Raw genomic sequence first — 27,865 nt, 5'->3', positions numbered from 1 at the left:
AACAGACATACAATCAGAGGTTAACAATGTTTTATAAATACAAAAAAAAAGTTAAATACATTGAATGTTGGATGTGTACTCAAATCAAATAATCAAATCGAATCAAATATGTTCATTTCCTAATCAAAGGGCCCTTATAGGCATATCAATTACAAACAAATAAATCATAATAGACAGAACATAAATACATGTTTAGAAACAATATGAAATTAAACATAATAATATGATTGTACTGATTGATAATTGAGTCTTAGATATATAATTTTTTTTAATTATAGAATAACTAATCGAAGAATTCAAATAAAGAAAAATATTCAACGAGTGACCAAACAACACATTAACTGATGAATGCGTGTAGCGCATGAGATAATTATCAGTGTTGTTTGGTCACGAGTTCTTTAATTAGTTATTCTTTTTATTACATTGGCAAATGGCTTTTTTTTTTTAAAGAAATTAATTTAAAACATGTAAGGAACTATATCTTTTTTCTATGCATTCACAATTTTTTTTGACCTGCCGTCATCAATGTTTAGGTAATGCGGCCGCGGCTTATTATTTATGCCTATTGTTGTATGATGTCAGAGAGTGAAATAACCACCTTTATTCCACATGTGAAATTATCGGTTTTTATTTAACTGGGAAAAGTAAAATCACAAAAATACTGAACTTAGAGGAAAATCAATTCGGAAAGTCCATAATCACATGGCAAAATCAAATAACAAAACGCATCAAAAACGAATGGACAAGAACTGTCATATTCCTGACTTGGTACAGGCATTTTCAAATGTAGAAAATGGTGGATTAAACCTGGTTCTATAGCGCTAACCCTCTCACCTAATTCACTGCAACCAATATAATAAAGTTGTTATTGGCTTTGAACTATAGTATTCAGTAACTTATATTGTATTGATCTGTATTGTGTGCGTTTGTGATTTGTGTCAATCTGATTAATTTACCCCTTTCAACTGTTTCTTTATAGTTTGTTCTTATGTTGCGCTGTACCACTATTGTCAAAGTTTAGGGGAGGGTTGGGTGCCAGAAAACATGTTTAACCCTACCACATTCTGTATGTGCTGGTCCTAAGTCAGGCATATGTTATTCAGTGGTTGTTGTTAGTTGCTGTTTATCATACTGTTTTGTACATAAATCAGACTGTTGTTTTTTTTGTTTTCTTGTTTTAAAGTTGATATTTTGGGGTTTTATAGCTTGCTATGCAGTATGGGGTTTGCTCATTTTTGAAGTCTATACAATGAATTATAGTAACTTATTTTTATGTCATTTGGTCTCTGGTGGAGAGTTGTCTCATTGACAATCATACCAAATCTCCATGATTTTATATCACAACTTATATAGTATGCCTATAGAAACACAACACTTAGCTATATTCATTATTCAAACAAATATATCAATCAACAAATATCCTGTACTGATTTTTAAGGTATGTTTTTTATGTATGTTTAGTCAATCTACTTATCTTATTTAGTAGAGTTTATATCTTAAAATCCAGTATACCCCACCACATTTTCATAAACATGTCCAAAGTTAGAAATCTTCTCTGTACTTGTTGTATGTTATATCATAACATTTGTTTGTTATTTTGAAATTGAACATGTTTTCTATTCAATTCATTAATAACTTGAGGTTAAAGCAAACTAATTAGAAAACAGAAACAAAAAAATCTGCAATTTTTTCATTTGTAAAGGGGCATAACTCTGGAACAGTTAAAGTGACGCCACCAAAATTCAAACTTGATCTGTGTTTAGTAGTTATTAGCATTGTGTATAAGTTTCATAATATTTAGTAGAGGCAAACAGAAGTTAGAGAACGGAAACCAACTTTGAGACATACAGACAGACACGGGTAAAACTTAATGCCCCTCTGCTATGGCTGCGGCATACAAATAACTATATAAATACTTACCTCCCTCCTTCCACTTCTAACACATGTAATAGCTGCCCTGGTGGATACATTGGTGGGTGCGTGATTTTCAATTGTTCTCTCGCCATACTGACATTCTGCAATGCTTCCTAAAGATATCACAGAAAAAATGTTCATATGATCAGAAAAACAAAATAATAAATTAACATGGGAACTAAGTGGGATAAAATAGACCTTATGCAAATGAATATTATTCAATGGGATTGAAAAATTCTCTACGCAGAGTCTTTTTAAATTTTTAAAAATTAAGATGATATAAGACCAAGTGTCTCAGTACTAGTCAAATCTCAAATTGATACAAGTGTGTCACAATCAAATCTCAAATTGATGCTTGTAACTCTTCAAATACTGTTATTCCTATTGTAATGCAATACTTGTAAAATGTTCAAAACATAAAAAATTTAAATAAAATATCCCTGAAACACAACTGAGATTGTGTCATATTGTGCTTCACGACTTTGACCCTTAACCTTGAAACTGACATCATTCATTCATATATAAGTGGCATTAGTTTGACATACTGCATTACAATATTTTTCCTCTTCAAAAAGGGTACTAGAATATACATATTAGATACCTGGACCTGAATGTGAAAGTTTATTGCCATGAGAAACTATGGAGGATAATTAAAATCTGTTTTATTTGGAAGAAATCAATTCATTCATATTTTATAAGAAGTAAACAAGAATGTGTCCATAGTACACGAATGCCCCACTCGCACTATCATTTTCTATGTTCAGTGGACCATGAAATTGGAGTCAAAACTATAATTTGGCATTAAAATTAGAAAGATCATATCATGGGGAACAAGAGTACTAAGTTTCAAGTTGATTGGACTTCAACTTCTTCAAAAACTACCTTGACCAAAAACTTTAACCTGAAGCGGACGGACGAACGGAGGCACAGACGGACAAACGGACAGACGGACGGACGGACGAACCAAGGCACAGACCAGAAAGCATAATGCCCCTCTACTATCGTAGGTGGGGCATAAAAACAAAATATATTCAAATCAACTTGAAAGCCTTGTTTTAAGTTTCAGTATGACTGAATTATATAGAAGTATGAAAGGGGAAAATGGAAAAAGGAATCTGAACATTAAGAAATCTGCAATCTAGTCATATTTTTAGAAGCTATTCTGAATTGTTGAAAGGACAGGATGTGTAAAGGAAGCGATCATTGAGAATTCTTATAAACTTGTCAAGGACAGAATTACGGAAAGTTCAAGTTAAGTTTTAAGCATGTTAAGTGGACTCAGTTCAGAGTATGAAAAAACAAAAAATTCATGTTCTCTATGCTAAGCTCATACTACTGTAGATTCATTATTATTCGTGGGTAACCAATTTTGGTTGATTTTGTTGTTACCGGTGAACCGCAAATTTAAATGTTCAACGAAATACCTATTTTCTATAAGCTTGAGTGCAGACCTTAGTAAAACCACAAAAGCAAAGGTCCACGAAAATGCAAAGTTTCCTCAATCCACCAAAATTGGAACCCACGAATATTAATGATTCCACAGTATCATATTCCAATCTTTTGTGAACTGTGAAATCATAGTCAAAACTGTAATTTGGCATATAATGACAATTTTCACGTTAGGGCCTGTTATAGCCAACTATACTTTATATGTTTTTTTCTTACAGTGACGACTGTATGGGGCCTATAATTGCTTATCATAACTTCATTTTAACTCTGGTGGATAGTTGTCTCATTGGCAATCATATAAAATTTCCTCAAATTTTAATATGTGTTCTAAGTTTCTAGTGTAATTAACCAAACTTTCTGGTAAACTTCCTTTATAAACTTTGACATTATAATGCCCCCTATTAAAGTAGGGTAGATATAATATTTATCTTACAATTAGTTACATAGTGAGTATTGTGCACTTGTTTGCCATAGGAGTTAACACTGTAAAATAGGAGTAAAAAATGTGGTTACTGTGTGCCGTATGCATGCCTTATATTATGAGGAAATTAATTATATGACTAAAAGTCATTAAACACATTGCTTCAAATAGTTGTCTTTTAAAACAGTTCAACAGATCAAAAATATGCTGCATTCAAATATTAATAAAATATCTTTAAAAGAAAGTAGAAAGTCTTGCACAAATGTCAACAAACTGTTATAAATTCTCATTGTAAGATCAAATAGAGTTGAAAACCACTGGATTATAGACATGTGCAACATTAAAGGTCAAAAATAAGGTTCACTCACAGCTGTCTGTAAAAATAGAATCACACAAATAACGTAACATAATTCTGTGACCAGAGATTATTTGTTATGTGGCATATAAACAGTAAAACCACTCTTCCAACTGTTAAACACATCTGTTGAATGCCACTAAGACAATTAATTGAAATGAATTAAACCAACCACCTATTTCATATGCTTATTTCTCCTCTTAGTTTTAAGAAAAGAAGAAATGCAAAGTTAATAATTTATGCATCTTCAGGATTTTTTCAATGGAAAAGCTGCCACTTACAATTGTGTGCATAGATCAGGTATTAGACAGCAGTTGGTGAAAATGTTCTGGTCAAATTCTGTCTCTTCTTTGCTGTTCCACAAAATTTCAAACTTAAGTAGTGTTGCACACTTTTGATTTGACGTTCATAGAAAAATATAATTAAACAATTGTAGCTGTTGATAATTAAGAAATAATTCTTTCATGCCATGATCTATGCTCATTTTAACATGGGTAGGCATTATATTTGTTAATATCTTAATACAGAGCGTTAGCGAGGTATTAAATGTTTACAAATATAATGCCTACCCATGTTAAAATGAGTATAGAGCATGGTATGATAGAATTATTTCGATTCTAATAGGAATATTTTGAACTTTTGTACTTCGAAGCGGACCTATAGTAGACGCTTGAAATGTTGCCATTTTGATTTGATGAACAAAATTGTTACAGAAAAATCAACAGTTTATCAATAAAAAAAGAACAAAAACATTTAAACTTACTTTTAGAATGTTTTTATTTCATTTCCTAGCGAGCAACACCATAAAAAATGTCCATTTTGATCTCTGGCGTTGTTCAAAATTCATCTGACGTTGCGATTTCAATTGTGACGTCAATCACGTGCAGCCCATGTTCTATTCGAATTAGAACATGGTTTTGTACCCAAAGCTAAACAAGAACATCATATTAGAACTAATGATATATACGGCTATAGCAGGTTATTTACACGGAATGTACATTTTGGCTTATTTCGCAGGGTGTAAATTTTCGCTTATTTTTGCGGATAGAACAAAATCGCCAAAATAAATTCCACCAAATTAAATGTGCACATGCAAAGGTATTGATAAAAGTTTTGAATCCGCCAAAATATTTCATATACTTTATTCAATACAAATCGCGAAATTTTACACCAGCGAAAACAACCCGCTATACAGTATATTGGACCAAAAATTTCCGAAATGATAATAAAAATAAAGATAAAATCTAATACACTACCTCTATATCATTGTTGCCTATATTAGTGACACCTCGACCAAGTAGTCTCTCTGTTGCTGTACTATCACTGATAAAACAGCCACATAATACCTCCCAGGCACCTGACGCTAAAGTTCTGAACTGAAAACAGAATTCTAATACTCAACACTCATAAAACGGCCAATAATAATCTAGATGTCAAAGTTCTATACTGAAAACAAATTTAAAATGGGGAATGTGCCCATGGGACACAGATGATGGCCCCGATGGCAAATAAGATTATAAAGGGACATAACTCAATAACAGTAAAAGTGAAACCCAATTTTGAACTTAATCTGTCTTTTGTAGTTGTGTATAAGTTTCATAACATTTGCTTAAGGCAAACTAAAGTAAGGGAAAAAAGACATTTTTTCATTTGTAAAGGAACATATCTCCAAAACATTAAAAGTAAGGACACAAAAATTGAAACTTGATGTATGTTTTGCAGTAAAAAGCATTAAGTACTGTAAATTCAGAAATTATTGCATGTATCATTGTATCTTTTATTGCAATTTTGTCATTTATGTTTAAAATACAATTTTTAATTTTTCGCGATAATGAGAAAAATCCTATTTAATTTATTTAAATTTTTTTTAATTATTGCGATTATACCGTGTTGCATTTTTTGCAATAATGAAAACATCGCAATAATTTCTGAATTTCCAGTATAAGTTTCATACCATTTGTTTGAGGCAAACTACAGAAACGTAAAATTCAGCATTTTTCCATTATAAAGAAGCATACATGTAACTCAAGAACAGTAAAGATGAAGTAATAGTGGAGGGCATTTAAAGAGATTATCTAATACTTGTCCCTGATATAACAATCCCCATATACCTATATAAAGCTAACAGACACCACATGTTAAGGAAGCTGGCTTGTCATGTTTTGGATTTTTTATCACATTTTCGGAATCCTCTGGTTTTATCCATTTGAAGTGCTTGAAAAAATTTGCCCAGTGACCCCCATTTTTCTTTTTAAAATTCTTTAACATGTATAATGATAAGCCATCTGTAAAAGTCCTATAAAATTTTAATTACTTTTTAACAGTTTTTGAGAACTTTTAACTAGTCAATGATAAAGCTATGAAAAGTCAAGAGAGAATATTTTCCCGCCAAAATTTCAATGGCTCATATCTAGAAAACAAGCACGGTGACCTATATATTTTTTTGCTCTTTGGATTCCTTTATTAATTCCTTATCAATATAAACTAGTGTTTTGAAAAGTTAATTACTTTGAAACTGAAAAGCGAACTCCCTTAAAATTCTAAGCTGAAAAAAAAAAATTCTCCAATTCTTGTAAAAAACATCAGACTTTATATGCAAAGTGACAGGCCTAGATTTATTTCTAAAGAGAGATTACAATGGGAAGGAAAAGATATAGTGTAACCATCCATCACTCAAAACCAGTACATGTACAGCAACACATGTTCTTCACATAGGAGAATATGATTGTATGTTAAGGGGAATATGTACTTACCTTAGAAGAATATGATTGTATGTTAAGGGGAATATGTACTTACCTTAGGAGAATATGTACTAACCTTAGAAGAATATGATTGTATGTTAAGGGGAGTAACCTTAGGAGAATATGTACTAACCTTAGGAGAATATGATTGTATGTTAAGGGGAATATGTACTAACCTTAGGAGAATGTGAATTTCTAATGGCTGTTAATGTTTTTTCTTTAAGATCATACATAGACCATATACTGAGTCTGGTTATCATATCTTTTCCTAGCACAACAGAACATATGTAATCTTGGCTCGCCTGGCTAGCTTCAAAACTGAAATAAATAAAGTTAGAATAAAAATCATGAACTTAAATGTTTTGCACAAGTCTGTTTCACTATACTGTGGATTCAGTTATTTTCATAAATTTTAATTTTCAAGGAAACATGGATATTTGATTTCATCGTTTTGAATATATGTTGTTTGATTTTACTTTTTTTTAAAGGCTGTTGTATGTTGACCTTTAGTTGTTAATTTCTGTGTCATTTGGTCTCATGTGAAGAGTGGTCTCATTTAATTTTCATGGCTAGGTAAACTTTTTTTATCTATAGAATTTTGCATAGTAAACAAATCCATATGCTGGAGTCAACTAACATATTTTCATAATACACTGCTACACAACAGTCATGCATAATTTAACCACTAGAGCAACAACTTGCAATGCCAATTTGTTAATTTGTTTTTCGAGTTTTGATATCATCTTTTTGACTATGAGTAATAAAGTTCTTGATAAAATTGTTTAATTAAGGTGGTACCTAACACCACAGGGAGATAACTCTGTAAAGTCAGCTAAACGTTTTAATTACGTTGTGTTGTAAAAGGAATATTAAGCTTCTCAATGATCAAAATTGGTCTTTGTCAAACTGCTATATAACCAGTGTAATTTTTCAGACAAAACGGTTGGTTCAAAATTTTTTAAATTTTTTATATTTTTGTTAAAGGGTTAAAGTAAATACTTTGACAAAATTTTATGAAAATTAAACAAGCCAAATTAATTTTAGTGAAAGTGTTGGGTACCACCTTAAATCTGTAAATTACACTACATATTCTTACCTCAGAAGGCCACCTGGTGGAGCATATGCAAAACAGATTAGATCAGGATATGATTGTTTGAGTAACACTGCCAGTAATGCTGCTGTACCTGCTCCTAAACTGTGTCCTGTGATTACCAGCTTACTGCCCTGTAACAATGGAAATTCAGAAATTATTGGCAAAAGAAAGAAGACTGACCCTGATGTTAAAAGCCCTTTACTTCTTATAAAATTAAGAGTGGAAATAGGGATTGTGTCAAAGAGACAACAACCTCACCAAAGAGAAAAAAACAGCTGAATGTCACCAGATTTAAATGAAGCAGCCCTAACCTTCATTAGCATGTTCAAGGTCAAACATATCACTTACTTGTGCCCTATCAAATGCATCCTCTAATATATGTTTCTCCTCTAATATCCTTTTTACATACTGAGCAGCTTGGAGAATACCTTTGTGAGCCACACAGCCTATAAGTCCCTCACACTCTAAACATTCACTGTCTGCACTCAAATCTGTAATTGCATCCTGTAAAATATAGAATATATCATGTTATGGCTGCTATGGCATACTGTAAAATATAGTTTATATAATCTGTAATGGCAGCCTATAAAATATAGAATATATTATCTGTTATGGCATCAAGTAAAATATAGTTTATATATTTTGGGTCTCTTCGTGTGATCCTGGCTTTATTTGCTTATGCCGGCGTCACACATTGGCGTATAGACAGGCGTGTACCAAACGTACAGAGAAAATTGACAAAGTCGGTATACGTAAGCTGCACACCAGAGGAACGCTAAGCAATTGTTAAACGTGCAAAAACAAAGGTATGAACGCTACAAATTTTTATGCAGCATAAAAAATTCATCCCCCTCAAGCGTGCGTCTAGCGTATACCTATACGCTACACGCACGTTGTACATGTAAGTACAAGTATCTTGTCTTGGGGAGGGATAAATCCTACTTTGTAAAGGATCACTCTGATTCAAAGAAAAAATTCTCTGAAACTGATATTATCAAGATGCTTGATTTCTTGATTGACAACATATTTGTTACGTTCGGAGGACATGTTTTTCAACAGACTGTCGGCATTTCAATGGGAACAAACTGTGCCCCTCTACTTGCTGACTTGTTTCTTTATTATTATAAGGCTGACTTCATGCAGGAACTTCTTAGGAACAAAGATAAGAGGTTAGCAATATCCTTTAACTCTACTTTCCGCTATATAGATGATGTTCTTTCACTAAATAATTCAAAATTTGGTGACTATGTGGAACGTATCTATCCCATCGAGCTAGAGATAAAGGATACTACAGATACAGTTAAGTCTGCCTCAAATCTTGACTTACATCTAGAAATTGACAATGAGGGTCGGTTGAAAACAAAACTTTACGACAAAAGAGATGATTTCAGCTTTCCAATTGTGAACTTTCCATTTCTAAGTAGCAACATTCCAGCAGCACCTGCATACGGGGTATATATCTCCCAATTGATACGATATTTCCTATCATGATTTTTTTGATAGAGGGTTGCTGCTCACAAGGAAGCTATTAAACCAAGAGTTCCAAATGGTGAAGTTGAAATCATCCCTTCGTAAATTTTACGGACGCCATCACGAGTTGGTTGACCGTTATTGAATAACCATTTCACAAATGATATCGGATATGTTCTTTACGTCGTAACTACAATCCCCTTCCCTTTCATGAATGTGATCTACCGAATTAGACTATTTACCAGATTTGTTATCACATAAGCAACAGGACTGGTGCCACATGTGGAGCAGGATTTGCTTACATCACCCCTAGATTTTGGTGGGGTTCCTGTTGCTTATTCTTTAGTTTTCTATGTTGTGTCATGTGTACTATTGTTTGTCTGTTTGTCTTTTTCATTTTTGGCATTGGCGTTGTCAGTTTATTTTAGATTTATGAGTTTGACTGTCCCTTTGATATCTTTCGTCCCTCTTTTATACATACGCTACAAGCGCATTTAATGTGCTAAAGATAAGTTTGAGACACTTTTAGGTACGTTGTATACGCTTTTGAGATCGTTCGACTTTAACTAAAATGTATGCAGGTGTGTTTGTAACAAACAACCCATTATAGAACGTCCAAGATACATCCGGGACACGTCTCAAATATGTTCAAGAAACTTTTTTCCTGTGTAGCGTGCATTCCATTTAGTTAGACAAAGGCCATGTATACGCAACCGTACGTTTCTTGAACGCCCGATAAACACTTAGGTATGCTTCTCGTACACCCAATACACGCTTAAAGCTTGTTGTGCACACATTACAGATATGATTGAGAGGTTGAATGCATCCAAAATTACAAGCGTATTCCGTGGCAGCATACATGATTTTTAACACGCCTGGCGTACGTCAGAACTATATGCCAGTATTAGTCTTGAGTTTTCTATGTTGTTTTTTATGTACTGTTGCTTGTCTGTTTGTCTTTTTTTAATTGGAATGGTGTTTTCCACTTATGAAAACAAATGCTCAAAATACATATAAATACACAAAAAAAAAAAACTCTTTTACATGATATATATATCTGAACCTACACTACATGATACCAATAACTGACCTTCAGTGATAAAGTCCCCCTGATGGCTACAACCACTGACTGTTTTTCTTTATCTATTGCTACATAAAATGGTATTTCAAATATCTACAATTTAAATAAAATGTTTTATTTTAACCATATTTCCCTCCACAAAAGATCTAGTATTGAATCAGATTTCAAAGTTATCTGAATGACAATCATACTACCTCTCCTATTCTATATTTAGGAGATAACTGAATTGTATTTTAAGCTAAGGCGGCATCAATTGGTGATTTGATGGTCACAAATTACGTTTACTGACAATGGGTAAGCCAAGCCAGTAAACGGGTATTTGCAACCATCGAATAACCAATTGATACCACTCGAGCTTAAAATACAATATTGTTATCTCTATTCTACTAAAACTGACAGAAAATAATGTGAAATCATACATTTAAAATTTATGTCTTCTGCACTTGCGCTACATTTTCATAGCATCGACAATTGTGAACTAATGCCATGAAAATTAGTGATGTTATTGAATCAAAATGAAAATTACATAAGATGTTGCATTAGAATAAGAATTGTAATCCAGCATTTCATACATGCTATGATACTAACTAGACAATATCGAAAATCAAAATATTAAATGACTAATATTTGAAACATTAACATGGTCTTATTAAAATTTCCCAGTTTAAATACTAAATTTTAATGTTCTAGCATCTTTACCATAGTTCTGTTAATAAGAAATACAACTTGCCTAATTATTCTTTCGTGATTTTGACTTATTTTAATACTCCTTGAATGTTATAGAATCATTTACAAGCATTTTCAAATTCTTCTTTATAATGGAAAACAGTTTTTCCATGAAAATACCTCAAACGATCACACAGGATTTGAACTTATTGTGTAGTTTCAAAAGATGTTTTCAAGCAGTTCCAATAAGTTTTTCTCCTGAATTCCCATGGCAAAAAAGGGTGCAAATCATTTTCCAGAGTGGACTTTACATGCCTGAATTTCAGTAAAGGTAGTGCTTGAGGTTGTACCAAACAACTTGCCTAAAATTAATTGGCTTGTTTAATTATCATAAAATTTTGACTCTTTGACAAATATATAAAAATTTCAAAAAAATTGAGCCACACACTTTATCAACAAAATTTCATTTGATATATAGCATTTTGACAAACACTTACTTTGATTATTGAGAAGCTTTAACAATATACATGTAACATGATAAAAACTTTAAACTGAATTTTACAGAGTTATCTCCCTGTAGTGTTATGTACCACCTTAAATGTCAACTTGTTCCATACGTTGACACCACCTACCCTATTATGATAATCTGCATAGACCAGATCAAACTGATCCAACCCTGTTAATCTTTTGATTGTGGCTGTATTACACCACCTACCCTATTATGATAATCTACATAGACTAGATGGCTCAATATCTTTAATTGTTTTTACATAGGCGGTAATGGTAACGTTTTTTCCTGTAGCTCAGTCTATATCGTAAACTTGGATATGTATGATAGCTCGTTACGAAGCTGTGACATTTTCACATATGTGGTTAAATTTTCGGGGTACGAAGTGAGATTACTTTTTCCGTAAATTAGCAAACCCCGAACATCTTTTTGTGATGCGGCTCCTTGTGGTAAAATATCCCCTTTTAACACAATAAGTTCTTTGAAAATTTAATACTTTGAACACATTCAATAGCTCCATAGTTTTTACACATTTATTCTATGTTCCTCTACTTTCCTAATCACCACAAATAATTAAGTTCAGTCATTTGTTAAAAATAGAAACATGTCCAATATCACTACACAGAGATTTTTTCTTTACATGTGACTTTTGAGTTCCTCATTTCGAGGCGCATTAGGGATGTTGTCCCAGATCAAACTGATCCAACCCTGTTAATCTTTTGATTGTGGCTGTATTACACCACCTACCCTATTATGATAGTCTGCACAGGCGCGGATCCAGAGGGGGGGTTCTGGGGGTTGGAAACCCCCCTTTTTTTTGACCGATCAATGCATTTGAATGGGAGCATATAGCTGGAACCCCCCCTGTACTCTGGGTTGGGAACCCCCCCTTTTTAAAATGGCTGGATCCGCCCCTGCTGCATAGACCAGATCAAACTGATCCAACCCTGTTAATCTTTTGATCATGGCTGTATTACACCACCTACCCTATTATGATAGTCTGCATAAACCAGATCAAACTGATCCAACCCTGTTAATCTTTTGATTGTGGCTGTATTACACCACCTACCCTATTATGATAATCTGCATAGACCAGATCAAACTGATCCGAACCTGTTAATATTTTGATTGTGGCTGTATTACACTGACAACAGTTGTCAAAATAAACTTGGTTCGCTGGAAGACAACAACTACAGCACCTGAAACAGAACAAGATATATAAGACAGTTGCATAAAAAATACATTGGACTGTTCCATTAAAACATACATTAGACTACGACACAACAGAATTATAGCAATGCGAATTCACACTCAGCAAAGCAGTCACAATCAGGAATAAGTCACATTGGGTAATGAAAAGATCAGTGCCTGTCCCCAGTCAGGAGCCTGTAATTCAGCGGTTGTCGTTTGTCTGTGTTACATATTTGTTTTTCGTTCATAAATAAAGCCGTTAATTTTCTCATTTGAATTGGTTTACATTGTCATATCGAGGCCTTTTATAGCTGACTATGCGGTATGGGCTTTGCTCATTGTTGAAGGCCTTATGGTGTCCTATAGTTGTTAATGTCTGTGTCATTTTGGTCTCTTGCGGAATGTAATCTCATTGGCAATCATGCATACCACATCTTCTTTTATGTATTGGACTGTTCCATTAAAACATATATTAGACTGTTCCATTAAAACATGAGGACTGTTCCAATAAAACATGCATGGACTTTTCCATTTAAACATACATTCGACTGTTCTATTACAGCATACATATAGGACTGTGTGTTCCATTTAAACATGAAAATGTTATCAATACACAAGACCAACATACCTTATATGTTTACACAAATGACACATCCCAGTACACAAGTGTGTAAAACATCAATACATAAGACCAACATACCTCATATGTTTACACAGATGACACATCCCAGTACACAAGTGTGTAAAACATCAATACATAAGAACAACATACCTCATGTTTACACAGATGACACATCCCAGCACACAAGTGTGTAAAACATCAATACATAAGAACAACATACCTCATATGTTTACACAGATGACACATCCCAGTACACAAGAGTGTAAAACATCAATACACAAGACCAACATACCTCATATGTTTACACAGATGACACATCCCAGTACACAAGTGTGTAAAACATCAATACATAAGAACAACATACCTCATATGTTTACACAGATGACACATCCCAGTACACAAGTTTGTAAATATATAAAATGGCCACCCATAAGAAGCACTGGCATATCTCATGTAATGGAACATCATCTTGGTTGTCATCCATGGTTTGGGTTTTACTGTACATTCTTCTGTGGTTGACATGGAAGCCTGTCCATTGGATCTACTGTAATAATAATAATTATTCTTTACCTTAAAGATTAAGAGACAAATTCATATGTCTTGCTATGTTTCACTCTAGATGACACACATAGTTACTGTCAACACATTCTTCACTCAAATGGTTGACAGAGACCACACGAAGAATAGTTTTCTTGTTACATTTGAAGGTGTGGATTTACATGGAAGGTGTAGATTTACATGGAAGGTGTGGATTCACATTTGAAGGTGTGGATTTAATTTGAAGGTGTGGATTTACATGGAAGGTGGATTTACATGGAAGGTGTGGATTTACATGGAAGGTGCGGATTTACATTTGAAGGTGTGGATCTACATGGAAGGTGTGGATTTACATGGAAGGTGTGGATTTACATGGAAGGTGTGGATTTACATGGAAGGTGTGGATTTACATTTGAAAGTGTGGATTTACATGCAAGGTGTGGATTTACATGCAAGGTGTCGATTAAAATGGAAGGTGTGGATTTACATGGAAGGTGTGGATTTATATGGAAGGTGTGGATTTACATGGTGTGGATTTACATGGAAGGTGTGGATTTACATATGAAGGTGTGGATTTACATGGAAGATTAACATGGAAGGTGTGGATTTACATGGAAGGTGAGGATTTACATGGAAGGTGTGGATTTAGATGGAAGGTATGGATTTACATGGAAGGTGTGGATTTACATTTGAAGGTGTAGATTTACATGAAAGGTGTAGATTTACATTTGAAGGTGTGGAATTACATGGAAGGTGAGGATTTACATAGAAGGTGTGGATTTACATGGAAGGTGTGGATTTACATGAATCCATGGAAGGTGTGGATTTACATTTGAAGGTGTAGATTTACATGGAAGGTGTGGATTTACATTTGAAGGTGTGGATTTACATATGAAGGTGTGGATTTACATGGAAGGTGTGGATTTACATATGAAGGTGTGGATTTACATGGAAGATTTACATGGAAGGTGTGGATTTACATGGAAGGTGAGGATTTACATGGAAGGTGTGGATTTAGATGGAAGGTATGGATTTACATGGAAGGTGTGGATTTACATTTGAAGGTGTAGATTTACATGAAAGGTGTAGATTTACATTTGAAGGTGTGGAATTACATGGAAGGTGAGGATTTACATAGAAGGTGTGGATTTACATGGAAGGTGTGGATTTACATGAATCCATGGAAGGTGTGGATTTACATTTGAAGGTGTAGATTTACATGGAAGGTGTGGATTTACATTTGAAGGTGTGGATTTACATGGAAGGTGTGGATTTACATGGAAGGTGAGGATTGACATGGAAGGTGTGGATTTACATTTGAAGGTGGTGATTTACATGGAAGGTGTGGATTTACATGGAAGGTGTGTATTTACATGGAATTACATGGAAGGTGTGGATTTACATTTGATGGTATGGATTGACATGGAAGGTGTGGATTTACATGGAAGGTGTGGATTTACATTTGAAGGTGTGGATTTACATGGAAGGTGTGGATTTACATTTAAGTACATGGAAGGTGTGGATTTACATGGAATTACATGGAAGGTGTGGATTTACATGGAATTACATGGAAGGTGTGGATTTACATGGAATTACATGGAAGGTGTGGATTTACATGGAATTACTTGGAAGGTGTGGATTTCCATGGAAGGTATGGATAGACATGGAAGGTGTGGATTTACATGGAAGGTGTGGATTTACATGAAATGTGGATTTACATGAAAGGTATGGATTTACATGGAAGGTATGGATTTACATGGAAGGTGTGGATTAACATGGAAGGTGTGGATTTACATGAATCCATGGAAGGTGTGGATTTACATTTGAAGGTGTAGATTTACATGGAAGGTGTGGATTTACATTTGAAGGTGTGGATTTATATTTGAAGGTGTGGATTTACATGGAAGGTGTGGATTTACATGGAAGGTATGGATTGACATGGAAGGTGTGGATTTACATGGAATGTATAGATTTACATGCAAGGTGTGGATTTACATGGAAGGTGTGGATTTACATGGAAGGTGTGGATTTACATGGAAGGTGAGGATTTACATGGAAGGTGTGGATTTACATGGAAGGTGTGGATTTACATGAATCCATGGAAGGTGTGGATTTACATGGAAGGTGTGGATTTACATGGAAGGTGAGGATTTACATGGAAGGTGTGGATTTACATGGAAGGTGTGGATTTACATTTGAAGGTGTAGATTTACATGGAAGGTGTGGATTTACATGGAATTACATGGAAGGTGTGGATTTACATGGAATTACTTGGAAGGTGTGGATTTACATGGAAGGTATGGATTGACATGGAAGGTGTGGATTTACATGGAAGGTGTGGATTTACATGGAATGTGTGGATTTACATGAAAGGTATGGATTTACATGGAAGGTGTGGATTGACATGGAAGGTGTGGATTTACATTTGAAGGTGTGGATTTACATGGAAGGTGTGGATTTACATGGAATTATATGGAAGGTGTGGATTTACATGGAATTATATGGAAGGTGTGGATTTACATGGAAGGTGTGGATTTACATGGAAGGTGTGGATTTACATGGAAGGTATGGAATTACATGCAAGGTGTGGATTTACATGGAAGGTGTGGATTGACATGGAAGGTGTGGATTTACATGGAAGATGTGGATTTACATGGAAGGTGTAGATTTACATGGAAGGTGTTGATTTACATTTGAAGGTGTGTATTTACATGGAAGGTTGTATTTACATGGAAGGTGTGGATTTACATGCAAGGTGTGCATTTACATGCAAGGTGTGGATTTACATGGGAGGTTGTTGCTTACTGTGTCAAATTACCCAGTCTCATTCCTTTTAGAATTCACTAGAAGATGCCCTTTAAATTGCCATACTATTGGGCAAGGGTTGAAACAAAGAGTTTTTAAATTCTGCAGGCAGTATGTCAATTGAGCATTTGTGAAAGCATAAAAGGCATGGATCAATAAAGGTCTTCAAATTTTGATATTTTTCTCAAAAATTGGCATTCTCTGTGGAAAAAGATTGTTTTAAAAGACAAATTTAGGAAGTATACAACACTACATTTATATGCATATCACAAATATTTCAGACTTTGTAAGGTAACAGAGGAGTAGCAGCTCAAGGCCTCTTCCTTTAGAAGTATTGATGTGATTCAATCAAATACTGTTCATTACTCCCCCTTTATTAGTTACTTTGTCATAGATTAAAGAGATTTTAATATCAGTGAACTACTATAGTGCCTTAATCTAAGTAATATCAGTGAACTACTAGTGCCTTAATCTAAGTAAGATTTGAATATCAGTGAACTACTAGTGCCTTAATCTAAGTAATATCAGTGAACTACTAGTGCCTTAATCTAAGTAAGCTACTAGTGCCTTAATCTAAGTAAGCTACTAGTGCCTTAATCTAAGTAATATCAGTGAACTACTAGTGCCTTAATCTAAGTAATATCAGTGAACTACTAGTGCCTTAATCTAAGTAATATCAGTGAACTACTAGTGCCTTAATCTAAGTAATATCAGTGAACTACTAGTGCCTTAATCTAAGTAATATCAGTGAACTACTAGTGCCTTAATCTAAGTAATATCAGTGAACTACTAGTGCCTTAATCTAAGTAAGCTTAATATCAGTGAACTACTAGTGCCTTAATCTAAGTAAGAATATCAGTGAACTACTAGTGCCTTAATCTAAGTAAGCTTTTAATATCAGTGAACTACTAGTGCCTTAATCTAAGTAATATCAGTGAACTACTAGTGCCTTAATCTAAGTAAGCTTAATATCAGTGAACTACTAGTGCCTTAATCTAAGTAAGAATATCAGTGAACTACTAGTGCCTTAATCTAAGTAAGCTTTTAATATCAGTGAACTACTAGTGCCTTAATCTAAGTAATATCAGTGAACTACTAGTGCCTTAATCTAAGTAATATCAGTGAACTACTAGTGCCTTAATCTAAGTAATATCAGTGAACTACTAGTGCCTTAATCTAAGTAATATCAGTGAACTACTAGTGCCTTAATCTAAGTAAGCTTAATATCAGTGAACTACTAGTGCCTTAATCTAAGTAATATCAGTGAACTACTAGTGCCTTAATCTAAGTAATATCAGTGAACTACTAGTGCCTTAATCTAAGTAAGCTTAATATCAGTGAACTACTAGTGCCTTAATCTAAGTAAGCTTAATATCAGTGAACTACTAGTGCCTTAATCTAAGTAAGAATATCAGTGAACTACTAGTGCCTTAATCTAAGTAAGCTTTTAATATCAGTGAACTACTAGTGCCTTAATCTAAGTAAGAATATCAGTGAACTACTAGTGCCTTAATCTAAGTAAGCTTTGAATATCAGTGAACTACTAGTGCCTTAATCTAAGTAAGCTTTGAATATCAGTGAACTACTAGTGCCTTAATCTAAGTAAGCTTTTTGAATATCAGTGAACTACTAGTGCCTTAATCTAAGTAAGCTTTTTGAGTATCAGTGAACTACTAGTGCCTTAATCTAAGTAAGCTTAATATCAGTGAACTACTAGTGCCTTAATCTAAGTAAGATTTTTGAGTATCAGTGAACTACTAGTGCCTTAATCTAAGTAAGCTTAATATCAGTGAACTACTAGTGCCTTAATCTAAGTAAGCTTAATATCAGTGAACTACTAGTGCCTTAATCTAAGTAAGCTTTGAATATCAGTGAACTACTAGTGCCTTAATCTAAGTAAGCTTTGAATATCAGTGAACTACTAGTGCCTTAATCTAAGTAAGATTTTTGAGTATCAGTGAACTACTAGTGCCTTAATCTAAGTAAGCTTTGAATATCAGTGAACTACTAGTGCCTTAATCTAAGTAAGCTTTGAATATCAGTGAACTACTAGTGCCTTAATCTAAGTAAGCTTTTTGAGTATCAGTGAACTACTAGTGCCTTAATCTAAGTAAGCTTAATATCAGTGAACTACTAGTGCCTTAATCTAAGTAAGCTTTGAATATCAGTGAACTACTAGTGCCTTAATCTAAGTAAGCTTTGAATATCAGTGAACTACTAGTGCCTTAATCTAAGTAAGCTTTGAATATCAGTGAACTACTAGTGCCTTAATCTAAGTAAGATTTTTGAGTATCAGTGAACTACTAGTGCCTTAATCTAAGTAAGCTTTGAATATCAGTGAACTACTAGTGCCTTAATCTAAGTAAGCTTTTTGAATATCAGTGAACTACTAGTGCCTTAATCTAAGTAAGCTTTGAATATCAGTGAACTACTAGTGCCTTAATCTAAGTAAGCTTTGAATATCAGTGAACTACTAGTGCCTTAATCTAAGTAAGCTTAATATCAGTGAACTACTAGTGCCTTAATCTAAGTAAGCTTTGAATATCAGTGAACTACTAGTGCCTTAATCTAAGTAAGCTTTGAATATCAGTGAACTACTAGTGCCTTAATCTAAGTAAGCTTTTTGAATATCAGTGAACTACTAGTGCCTTAATCTAAGTAAGCTTTGAATATCAGTGAACTACTAGTGCCTTAATCTAAGTAAGCTTTTTGAGTATCAGTGAACTACTAGTGCCTTAATCTAAGTAAGCTTTGAATATCAGTGAACTACTAGTGCCTTAATCTAAGTAAGCTTTGAATATCAGTGAACTACTAGTGCCTTAATCTAAGTAAGCTTTGAATATCAGTGAACTACTAGTGCCTTAATCTAAGTAAGCTTTTTGAGTATCAGTGAACTACTAGTGCCTTAATCTAAGTAAGCTTTTTGAATATCAGTGAACTACTAGTGCCTTAATCTAAGTAAGCTTTTTGAATATCAGTGAACTACTAGTGCCTTAATCTAAGTAAGCTTTTTGAGTATCAGTGAACTACTAGTGCCTTAATCTAAGTAAGCTTTTTGAATATCAGTGAACTACTAGTGCCTTAATCTAAGTAAGCTTTTTGAATATCAGTGAACTACTAGTGCCTTAATCTAAGTAAGCTTTTAATATCAGTGAACTACTAGTGCCTTAATCTAAGTAAGCTTTTTGAGTATCAGTGAACTACTAGTGCCTTAATCGAAGTAAGCTTTTTGAATATCAGTGAACTACTAGTGACTTAATCTAAGTAAGCTTTTTGAATATCAGTGAACTACTAGTGCCTTAATCTAAGTAAGCTTTTTGAATATCAGTGAACTACTAGTGCCTTAATCTAAGTAAGCTTTTTGAATATCAGTGAACTACTAGTGCCTTAATCTAAGTAAGCTTTTTGAATATCAGTGAACTACTAGTGCCTTAATCTAAGTAAGCTTTTTGAGTATCAGTGAACTACTAGTGCCTTAATCTAAGTAAGCTTTTTGAATATCAGTGAACTACTAGTGCCTTAATCTAAGTAAGCTTTTAATATCAGTGAACTACTAGTGCCTTAATCTAAGTAAGCTTTTTGAATATCAGTGAACTACTAGTGCCTTAATCTAAGTAAGCTTTTTGAATATCAGTGAACTACTAGTGCCTTAATCTAAGTAAGCTTTTTGAATATCAGTGAACTACTAGTGCCTTAATCTAAGTAAGCTTTTTGAGTATAGTTTTTTTTATAAATCAGTTAACCAAAGAAACATACAGTTTTTGCATTGAAAAAAGTAGAAAGTAGTAGGGGCAGGGCATAAAGGGATGGGACATAAAGGCCTGGTTTTGGCCCAAGAAAATAAAATGTTTGACAACTATTTCAAATTTGCACATAATGTGTAGAAATGCATAGGTTCAAGAAATATAAATGAAAAACATAAAGATTTTTATCTGATGACGTCACAATTATGTCATAATATGTACTGTTTTCACAAAAACGATGAAAAATACAGAATTTATGCAGTTTTCTATCTTTATATCCTTTGTGAAAACATAAAAAAACAACAAAATAGTTTAACAGAAGCTTTATTATAACTATTGACATAATATCACCAAATAAAAAGTTGTTTCTTTGGTGCGCACATACTTTTTCAATCGAAAATATACTTAAAATTTGATTAAAAACAAGGAAAATCACAAAATTTTAAAAATATTCAAATTAAGTCATGATTTGTTGCCAGGGTAACTTGTTCAAATAAGAGCCGTATTGCCCCTACTCCTTTTAAATCTTATAACATGACCGTACCAAAATTGCACCTATTTTGACAGTTTTTTCACCTACGTTTTTTTATGATAAAGACAACAATGTCCATTCTGTGTTTATTTTGTAGCGGTATCCTTCTTTATTATATAGGTACACCAATTTGATTTTTAATCCATATGGAATCAAGAAAAATTGGTCTAAACTGACCTCCAAACCATCAATGATTCTGAAATAAGGAGTACCCAAATTGCATCCATGCTTAAATTCGCATCGTCAAAAGTCTACTAACAGAGCGTTTGTTTAATTTCTTCAAATATTTTGAACAATTGGATATTAGTCCATGATTACTCTTCATTTAAAAAAAAAATGGATACTTGTAACATATTGTATTTCATCATTTTAAAAAGATGACGTTTTGAAGAAGTCGCATGGCGACGTTTCAGGACATTTTGCTTTTTCAGTAAACACTTCATCTATTTATATATACTGTGAACGTTTTGTGCATATCTGAATATTTTTACGTATTTTGAAAGATGTGCATAGTATCAAATCATAAAAATACAAATTGTTTAGTCTCTAGGAAATCTTGTAAGATGTCCGCTACTTTTTTTGGTAAATAGGTGCAATTTGGGTACCGTTACGTTACATGTTATATGAAAATAGACAAACAATACAAATATTTTTTTAGTATGTACAAAAAGCAATAGATCTATAACCATTGCAAGCAGTGCAAGTGAAAATTGGTTGTCAGAGTATTTGGGATTATATAAAATCAATGAAAATATTGAACATTGGGTAGAATACCAAGCCTAGCCATACCCTTGGTAAATACAAAAATAAATAAGTTTAAAAAAAACTAGAGGCTCTTAAGAGGCTTAATAGCTCACCTTGAATTTTATGTATAGATCTAGATCTTACATCAATGATTATTTTGCTGTTTAATGTATATATTAATGTGTGTTTTAACATGCCTTAATTTATCACTATTTATCATAGTTTCTGTAAAAAAAAAAAAAAATCTGGTAAAAAAATCATCTTTCAAGGGCAATAACTTCTATAAGGTATAAATTGACAATTTAGATCATTTGACTTATTTGTAGGTCTTACTTCTGCACTTTCTACAATAATAGCTGACACTAGATCGCCAAAGTTTGCCTACAATTGGTTCAGTAGTTTCATAGGGGAAGATTTGTGTAAAAGTTTATAATTATGACAATGATGACAGACACCAAGTGATAGCAATACCTCAAATGGCCCTTTGGACCAGGTGAGATAAAAATTGTATTAAACGCTGTATTAGGACACCTAGTACAGCCACAGCTTGATAATAATGAGAATATCTGGAATCCACCAAAATAAGCTAATGGGCAACCCATCTAGCCCAGCTATGAAAGACATGTCATTGTAGGATTATACTATATATTATTCTCTTGACTTAACAAAGATAAACTTTTGTTAGCTAAAATAAATAAGACATAACAAGTCTTAAAAGCAGAGTGCTAGAAGTAATTGCTTTAAAACAAAACAAAAGAGTGTTTATAGAAATACCAGAAAATAAAAAAATAACTGAAAATGATCTAATTTCTATAAAAATTGAGTAATCTACAAAATTTACCCCCAAAAAGTGATTCTATTTCCATGGTTTCTGTAAATATATCAAATACTGTTTGTATGTATTTTATGCATAATACTTTAGGCAATGAAAACTCTATCATTAGTTTTTACAATGAATAATAAAAGAAAAGATAAAGCAGATAAAGATAAATCATGAAATTAATGTCTATATAAAAGCCATAGCTATGGACAGTGCATTATCATGATTATCTCAAGGTAACAGTGCAAGTGCACCAATATTGAGTTTGAAAAATCAAAAAAAAATATTCCATATATATATTTGTGAGGATTAAAAAATTATAATATAAATACTTCAGTATAAATGTTTTAAATAGATATAGGAAGATGTGATAACGTTATGAGTGCCAATGAGACAACTCTCCATCCAAATAACAATTTATAAAAGTAAACCATTATACAAATGTAGGTCAATGTAGGGTCTTAAACACAGAGCCTTGGCTCACACAGAACAACAAGCTATAAAGGGCCCCAAAATTACTAGTGTAAAACCATTCAAACAGGAAAACCAACAGTCTAATCTATATAAAAACTAGAGGCTCTAAAGAGCCTGTGACGCTCACCTTGGTATATGTGAATATTAAACAAAAGAAACAGATGGATTCATGACAAAATTGTGCTTTGGTGATGGTGATGTGTTTATACATCTTACTTTACTGAACATTCTTGCTGCTTACAATTATCTCTATCTATAATGAACTTGGCCCAATGAAAATTGTTAAAAATTGACTATAAAGGACATTAACTCCTTAGGGGGTCAATTGACCATTTCAGTCATGTTGACTTATTTGAACATCTTACTTTGCTGAACATTATTGCCTTACAGGTTATCTCTATCTATAATAGTATTCAAGATAATAACCAAAAACAGCAAAATTTCCTTAAAATTACCAATTTAGGGGCAGCAACCCAACAACAGGTTGTCTGATTCATCTGAAAATTTAAGGCCAGATAGATCTTGACCTAATAAACAATTTTACCCCCATCAGATTTGCTCTAAATGCTTTGGTTTTTGAGTTATAAGGCAAAAACTGCATTTTACCCCTATGTTCTATTTTTAGCCATGGCGGCCATCTTAGTTCGTTGACCGGGTCACCGGACACAATTTTTAAACTAACTACCCCAATGATGATTGAGACCAAGTTTGGTTCAATTTGGCCCAGTAGTTTCAGAGGAGAAGATTTTTGTAAAAGATAACTAAGATTTACGAAAAATGGTTAAAAATTGACTATAAAGGGCAATAACTCCTAAAGGGGTCAACTGACCATTTCGGTCGTGTTGACTTACTTGTAAATCTCACTTTGCTGAACATTATTGCTATTTACAGTTTATCTCTATCTATAATATTATTCAAGATAATAAACAAAAACAGCAAAATTTCCTTAATATTACCAATTCAGGGGCAGCAACCCAACAACAGGTTGTTCAATTCATCTGAAATTTTCAGGGCAGATAGATCTTGACCTGATAAACAATTTAACCCCCATGTCAGATTTGCTCTAAATGCTTTGGTTTTTGAGTTATAAGCCAAAAACTGCATTTTACCCCTATGTTCTATTTTTAGCCAAGGCAGCCATCTTGGTTGGTTGACCGGGTCACCGGACACAATTTTTAAACTAGATACCCCAATGATGGTTGTGGCCAAGTTTGATTAAATTTGGCCCAGTAGTTTCAGAGGAGAAGATTTTTGTAAAAGCTAACGACGGACGACGACGACGACGGACGACAGACGACGGACGCCAAGTGATGAGAAAAGCTCCCTTGGCCCTTTGGGCCAGGTGAGCTAACAAGAAACGAGAAACACGTATAAATTACATAAACAAACGACAACTACTGTACATCAGATTCCTGACTTAGGACAGGTGCAAACATTTGCAGCTGGATTGAACGTTTTAATGGTACCAAACCTTCTCCCTTTTTCTGAAACAATAGTATAACATCACAACATAGAAAATTATACGATAAAATATCAATTGGAAAGCTTAACTCAATTAAAAAACGTAAATTAATACACTATGAACAAACAAGTTTGATCTGCAATAACTGAATGCAAATACATATTTTTTTTAAAGTACATTTTAAATTAAAACATTATGATCACTAGAAATAGCTAACCACTTGAAAGCAATCTTTTACAAATAATTTTCATTTTGAAAATATTACTACATGTACCTTGTTGATCCATTTGTGAATGTATCATATGATATAGATGGCAAATCACTGATCTGTTTCTCTTGGTCTTTATGTACCAGTATCAAACCAGCAGCAATATCAGTGGGTACCAGATCTACATCCTGTCAGAAAAGAGACATACATAGCCTATTCAAAATCAAAAGTTAAATTATACAGTCAGGGGTCCTACTTGTACAAGTAACTTTTATTTACTTGAAGAAGTAAATTTTGATATACTTATATTAGTAAATTTGTAGGATACTTATACATGTGAATTTTATTTACTTGTATAGGTAAAAAAGAATGGCTAAGTTATGTCCCTTAGACATTAAGATTTTTTTATAATTTTAATCTGTTCTCCTCATAACTTTGTCCTATTTGCTTTTCTTAAATTCTTATGATTTCTTTGCTCTAATAGAATTTTAAATTGTGTACCCTTTGCAGATGTCTTTAATAATCATTCAAGTGTAATTTCATGGACAATGGAAATCCTATTTGTCTGTTATCTTCAGAACACTGGTCATTTACAAGCCCCCAAGGAGCAATTTTTGAAGGCCTTGAAGATCTTTGCGCAATAAGTTTCTTTTTTGAACTAATGAGATGAACCATTGAACTCTAATAACAAAATATGAGCCAACTTGAGAAAAATCATTAAAGGCATGTTTTTACATTTCAAAAGTTGAGAATTTTTGTGGGATTGTATTTTTTTTTTTACTTATACAAGTAAATTTTTGAGAAAATTAAGGGGAGATTATTCAAACATTATAATTCACTTATATAAGTATAATAATATTTTTTTTACCTCTTCAAGTAAATAAAAATTACTTGTACAAGTAGTACCCCTGACTGTTAAAGATGTTTACCATCATGTCAGTGTTAAAAGTTGTTAAACGAAGTTTAATTTTATTTAGAAAGAAAAATGATGTAAATTCAACATTGAAGGAACTGAAAATGTCTGATACTGAATGGAATAACTAGGATATAAAAATATGATAAGCATGATAGTTATTACCTGGAATGATACATTGTATGTACATGTATAAAATTAATCATGTTAATAGAAACAAAGGAATAATCATTACCTTAAAATAATCTGCCAGAATTTGTGAGATAGCATTAAATGCACCAGTATTTTTTTCACTTCCTGCTACACAACAACATATTATTTTACACCTGTAAAAAATTAAAAAAAAAATCATCAATCTAAATAAACAAATTAACTTGGGACTTCTTTTTCATAACTACATGTACATTTGTACATGTTCACACAAACAACCATGTCACATACATGTACATGTATCTAATATGCCAATCATTTTTAAAGGTTGTGCGATCAGTAATAGCAATTATTTCTTCTGTATTCTTGTGACCTTGTGCATTCTTATCTATTTAGGATTTAGGCTTCAATGACTGATCTTTGATAATCTCTTGAATCACATATTGTTTATCATGTTTATACTCAAAATGCTTCAAAGTACAGTAAATCAGATAGAACTCAATAATCATGATTAATTTGATTTACTCATTACTCAGTTTTTAATGTCTTTACCAGCTACAGATGTAAAGGCATACTTTCATTAAATCGTTGGTTTTTCCGTTTGAATGGTTTTACAGTAGTAATTTTGGGGCCCTTTATAGTTTGCTGTTTGGTATGAGCCAAAGCTCCGTGTTGAAGGCTGTACCTTGACCTACATGTACATGTGTAATGGTTTACTTTTATAAATTGTTATTTGGATTGAGACTTGTCTCATTGGCACTCACACCACATCTTCCTATATCTATTTATTCTCCTTACTACAGTATGTCAGTATACAATGTAATACATGTATCACTACAGTATGTCAGTATACAATGTAATACATGTATCACTACAGTATGTCAGTATACAATGTAATACATGTATCACTACAGTATGTCAGTATACAATGTAATACATGTATCACTACAGTATGTCAGTATACAATGTAATACATGTATCACTACAACCACATTATAATTGTCTGAGGAAGTTTTGGAAGGGAAATCTTGCAAAAATTATCTACATGATCAATCATAATGTGAATTTTTCAAGCAGGGTAATACATGTACACTATAAATATATAAATTAAAAAAATCTATTAACAGTCTAACCTTTTTTCCCACTTGTTTATGGCAGAAGAAGAAGCACCACTTTCTTTGCTGTATAGTCCCTCATGATGTGATTTCTTTGATCCCCCTAAAATACCGAACACAAATAAAAAAGCAATGAACACAGTTACGGCTAGAACCCAGAATACAATGACAGTGATTTTAACAGCCAGTTCTACACTATGTTCACATGTAGTCTTCATTCCAAAGGCCCAATAACTTCCTAATATATTCCAAATAACTTCTACGATGGCAAGAACAGATCGTACATAAAGAACCTTGACAAATTTCCTCCTAGGCTGAGCATTCATTATAGAACCACGTGAGCTGATAAACACACTTATACATGTAGTGATTATACACAAACACATTATGACAAGGATTCCAATACAATAGATCTGTAGATAACTTCCTTCTGTACATCTAATAAAGGCATCTTGGTGCAGGTTATACACAACTGACATAAAAATTAACCTGAAAATAAAAAAAAAACACTTCTGTACTTCTATAATTCGTTTCTGTGTGTGTTACATTTTAACTTTGTGTTTCTTTTGTGTCGTTTGTTTCCTCTTATATTTGAGTGTGTATTCACATTATTATAAGACGTATCACGGTACTTTTCTATCCCAAATTCATGTATTAAGTTTTGACAGTCAGGGGACTTACTTAAATGAGTGATTTTCTAAATCACTGATTCAAGTAACATTATTTCCACAAAGGTTAGGAGTAAGAGTTGTCCTTCTTTAATAATCACCAATTAAGTAGTACTTGTAAATTAATCACTAGAAGAAGTGATTTAATTTTATTGTACCTTTAAATCTAGAATACTAATGATC

The 27,865-nt window shown here is 33.0% G+C and overlaps 1 protein-coding gene across 5 annotated transcripts in view; it reads right to left on the bottom strand.

The window, feature by feature from the left end:
* The window catches only part of LOC143046403 (diacylglycerol lipase-beta-like), a 39,052-nt gene that overhangs the window by 4,573 nt on the left and 6,614 nt on the right, over window positions 1-27,865 (bottom strand). Inside the window, exons 2-14 of one of the 5 annotated variants that reach the window (XM_076219555.1) lie at window positions 27,033-27,503; window positions 25,985-26,075; window positions 24,903-25,024; window positions 22,714-22,743; window positions 13,876-14,055; window positions 12,812-12,897; window positions 12,685-12,728; window positions 10,534-10,617; window positions 8,322-8,477; window positions 7,977-8,104; window positions 7,057-7,198; window positions 5,396-5,515; window positions 1,921-2,027 (exon numbers count right to left, since the gene is read on the bottom strand). In XM_076219555.1, coding sequence (XP_076075670.1) covers window positions 1,921-2,027; window positions 5,396-5,515; window positions 7,057-7,198; window positions 7,977-8,104; window positions 8,322-8,477; window positions 10,534-10,617; window positions 12,685-12,728; window positions 12,812-12,897; window positions 13,876-14,055; window positions 22,714-22,743; window positions 24,903-25,024; window positions 25,985-26,075; window positions 27,033-27,503 — 1,761 coding nt within the window. Of the gene's footprint in view, window positions 1-1,920; window positions 2,028-5,395; window positions 5,516-7,056; window positions 7,199-7,976; window positions 8,105-8,321; window positions 8,478-10,533; window positions 10,618-11,822; window positions 11,867-12,684; window positions 12,729-12,767; window positions 12,898-13,875; window positions 14,056-22,713; window positions 22,744-24,902; window positions 25,025-25,984; window positions 26,076-27,032; window positions 27,504-27,865 lie in introns of all 5 variants that reach the window. The other 4 variants (XM_076219553.1, XM_076219554.1, XM_076219556.1 and 1 more) reach the window with 4 other exon arrangements.

Source organism: Mytilus galloprovincialis, chromosome 9, assembly GCF_965363235.1.
Source record: "Mytilus galloprovincialis chromosome 9, xbMytGall1.hap1.1, whole genome shotgun sequence".
Lineage (NCBI taxonomy): Eukaryota > Metazoa > Mollusca > Bivalvia > Mytilida > Mytilidae > Mytilus > Mytilus galloprovincialis.
The sequence above is the reverse complement of the archived record's forward strand: the minus strand, read 5'-3'. Positions and strand labels throughout refer to the sequence as shown.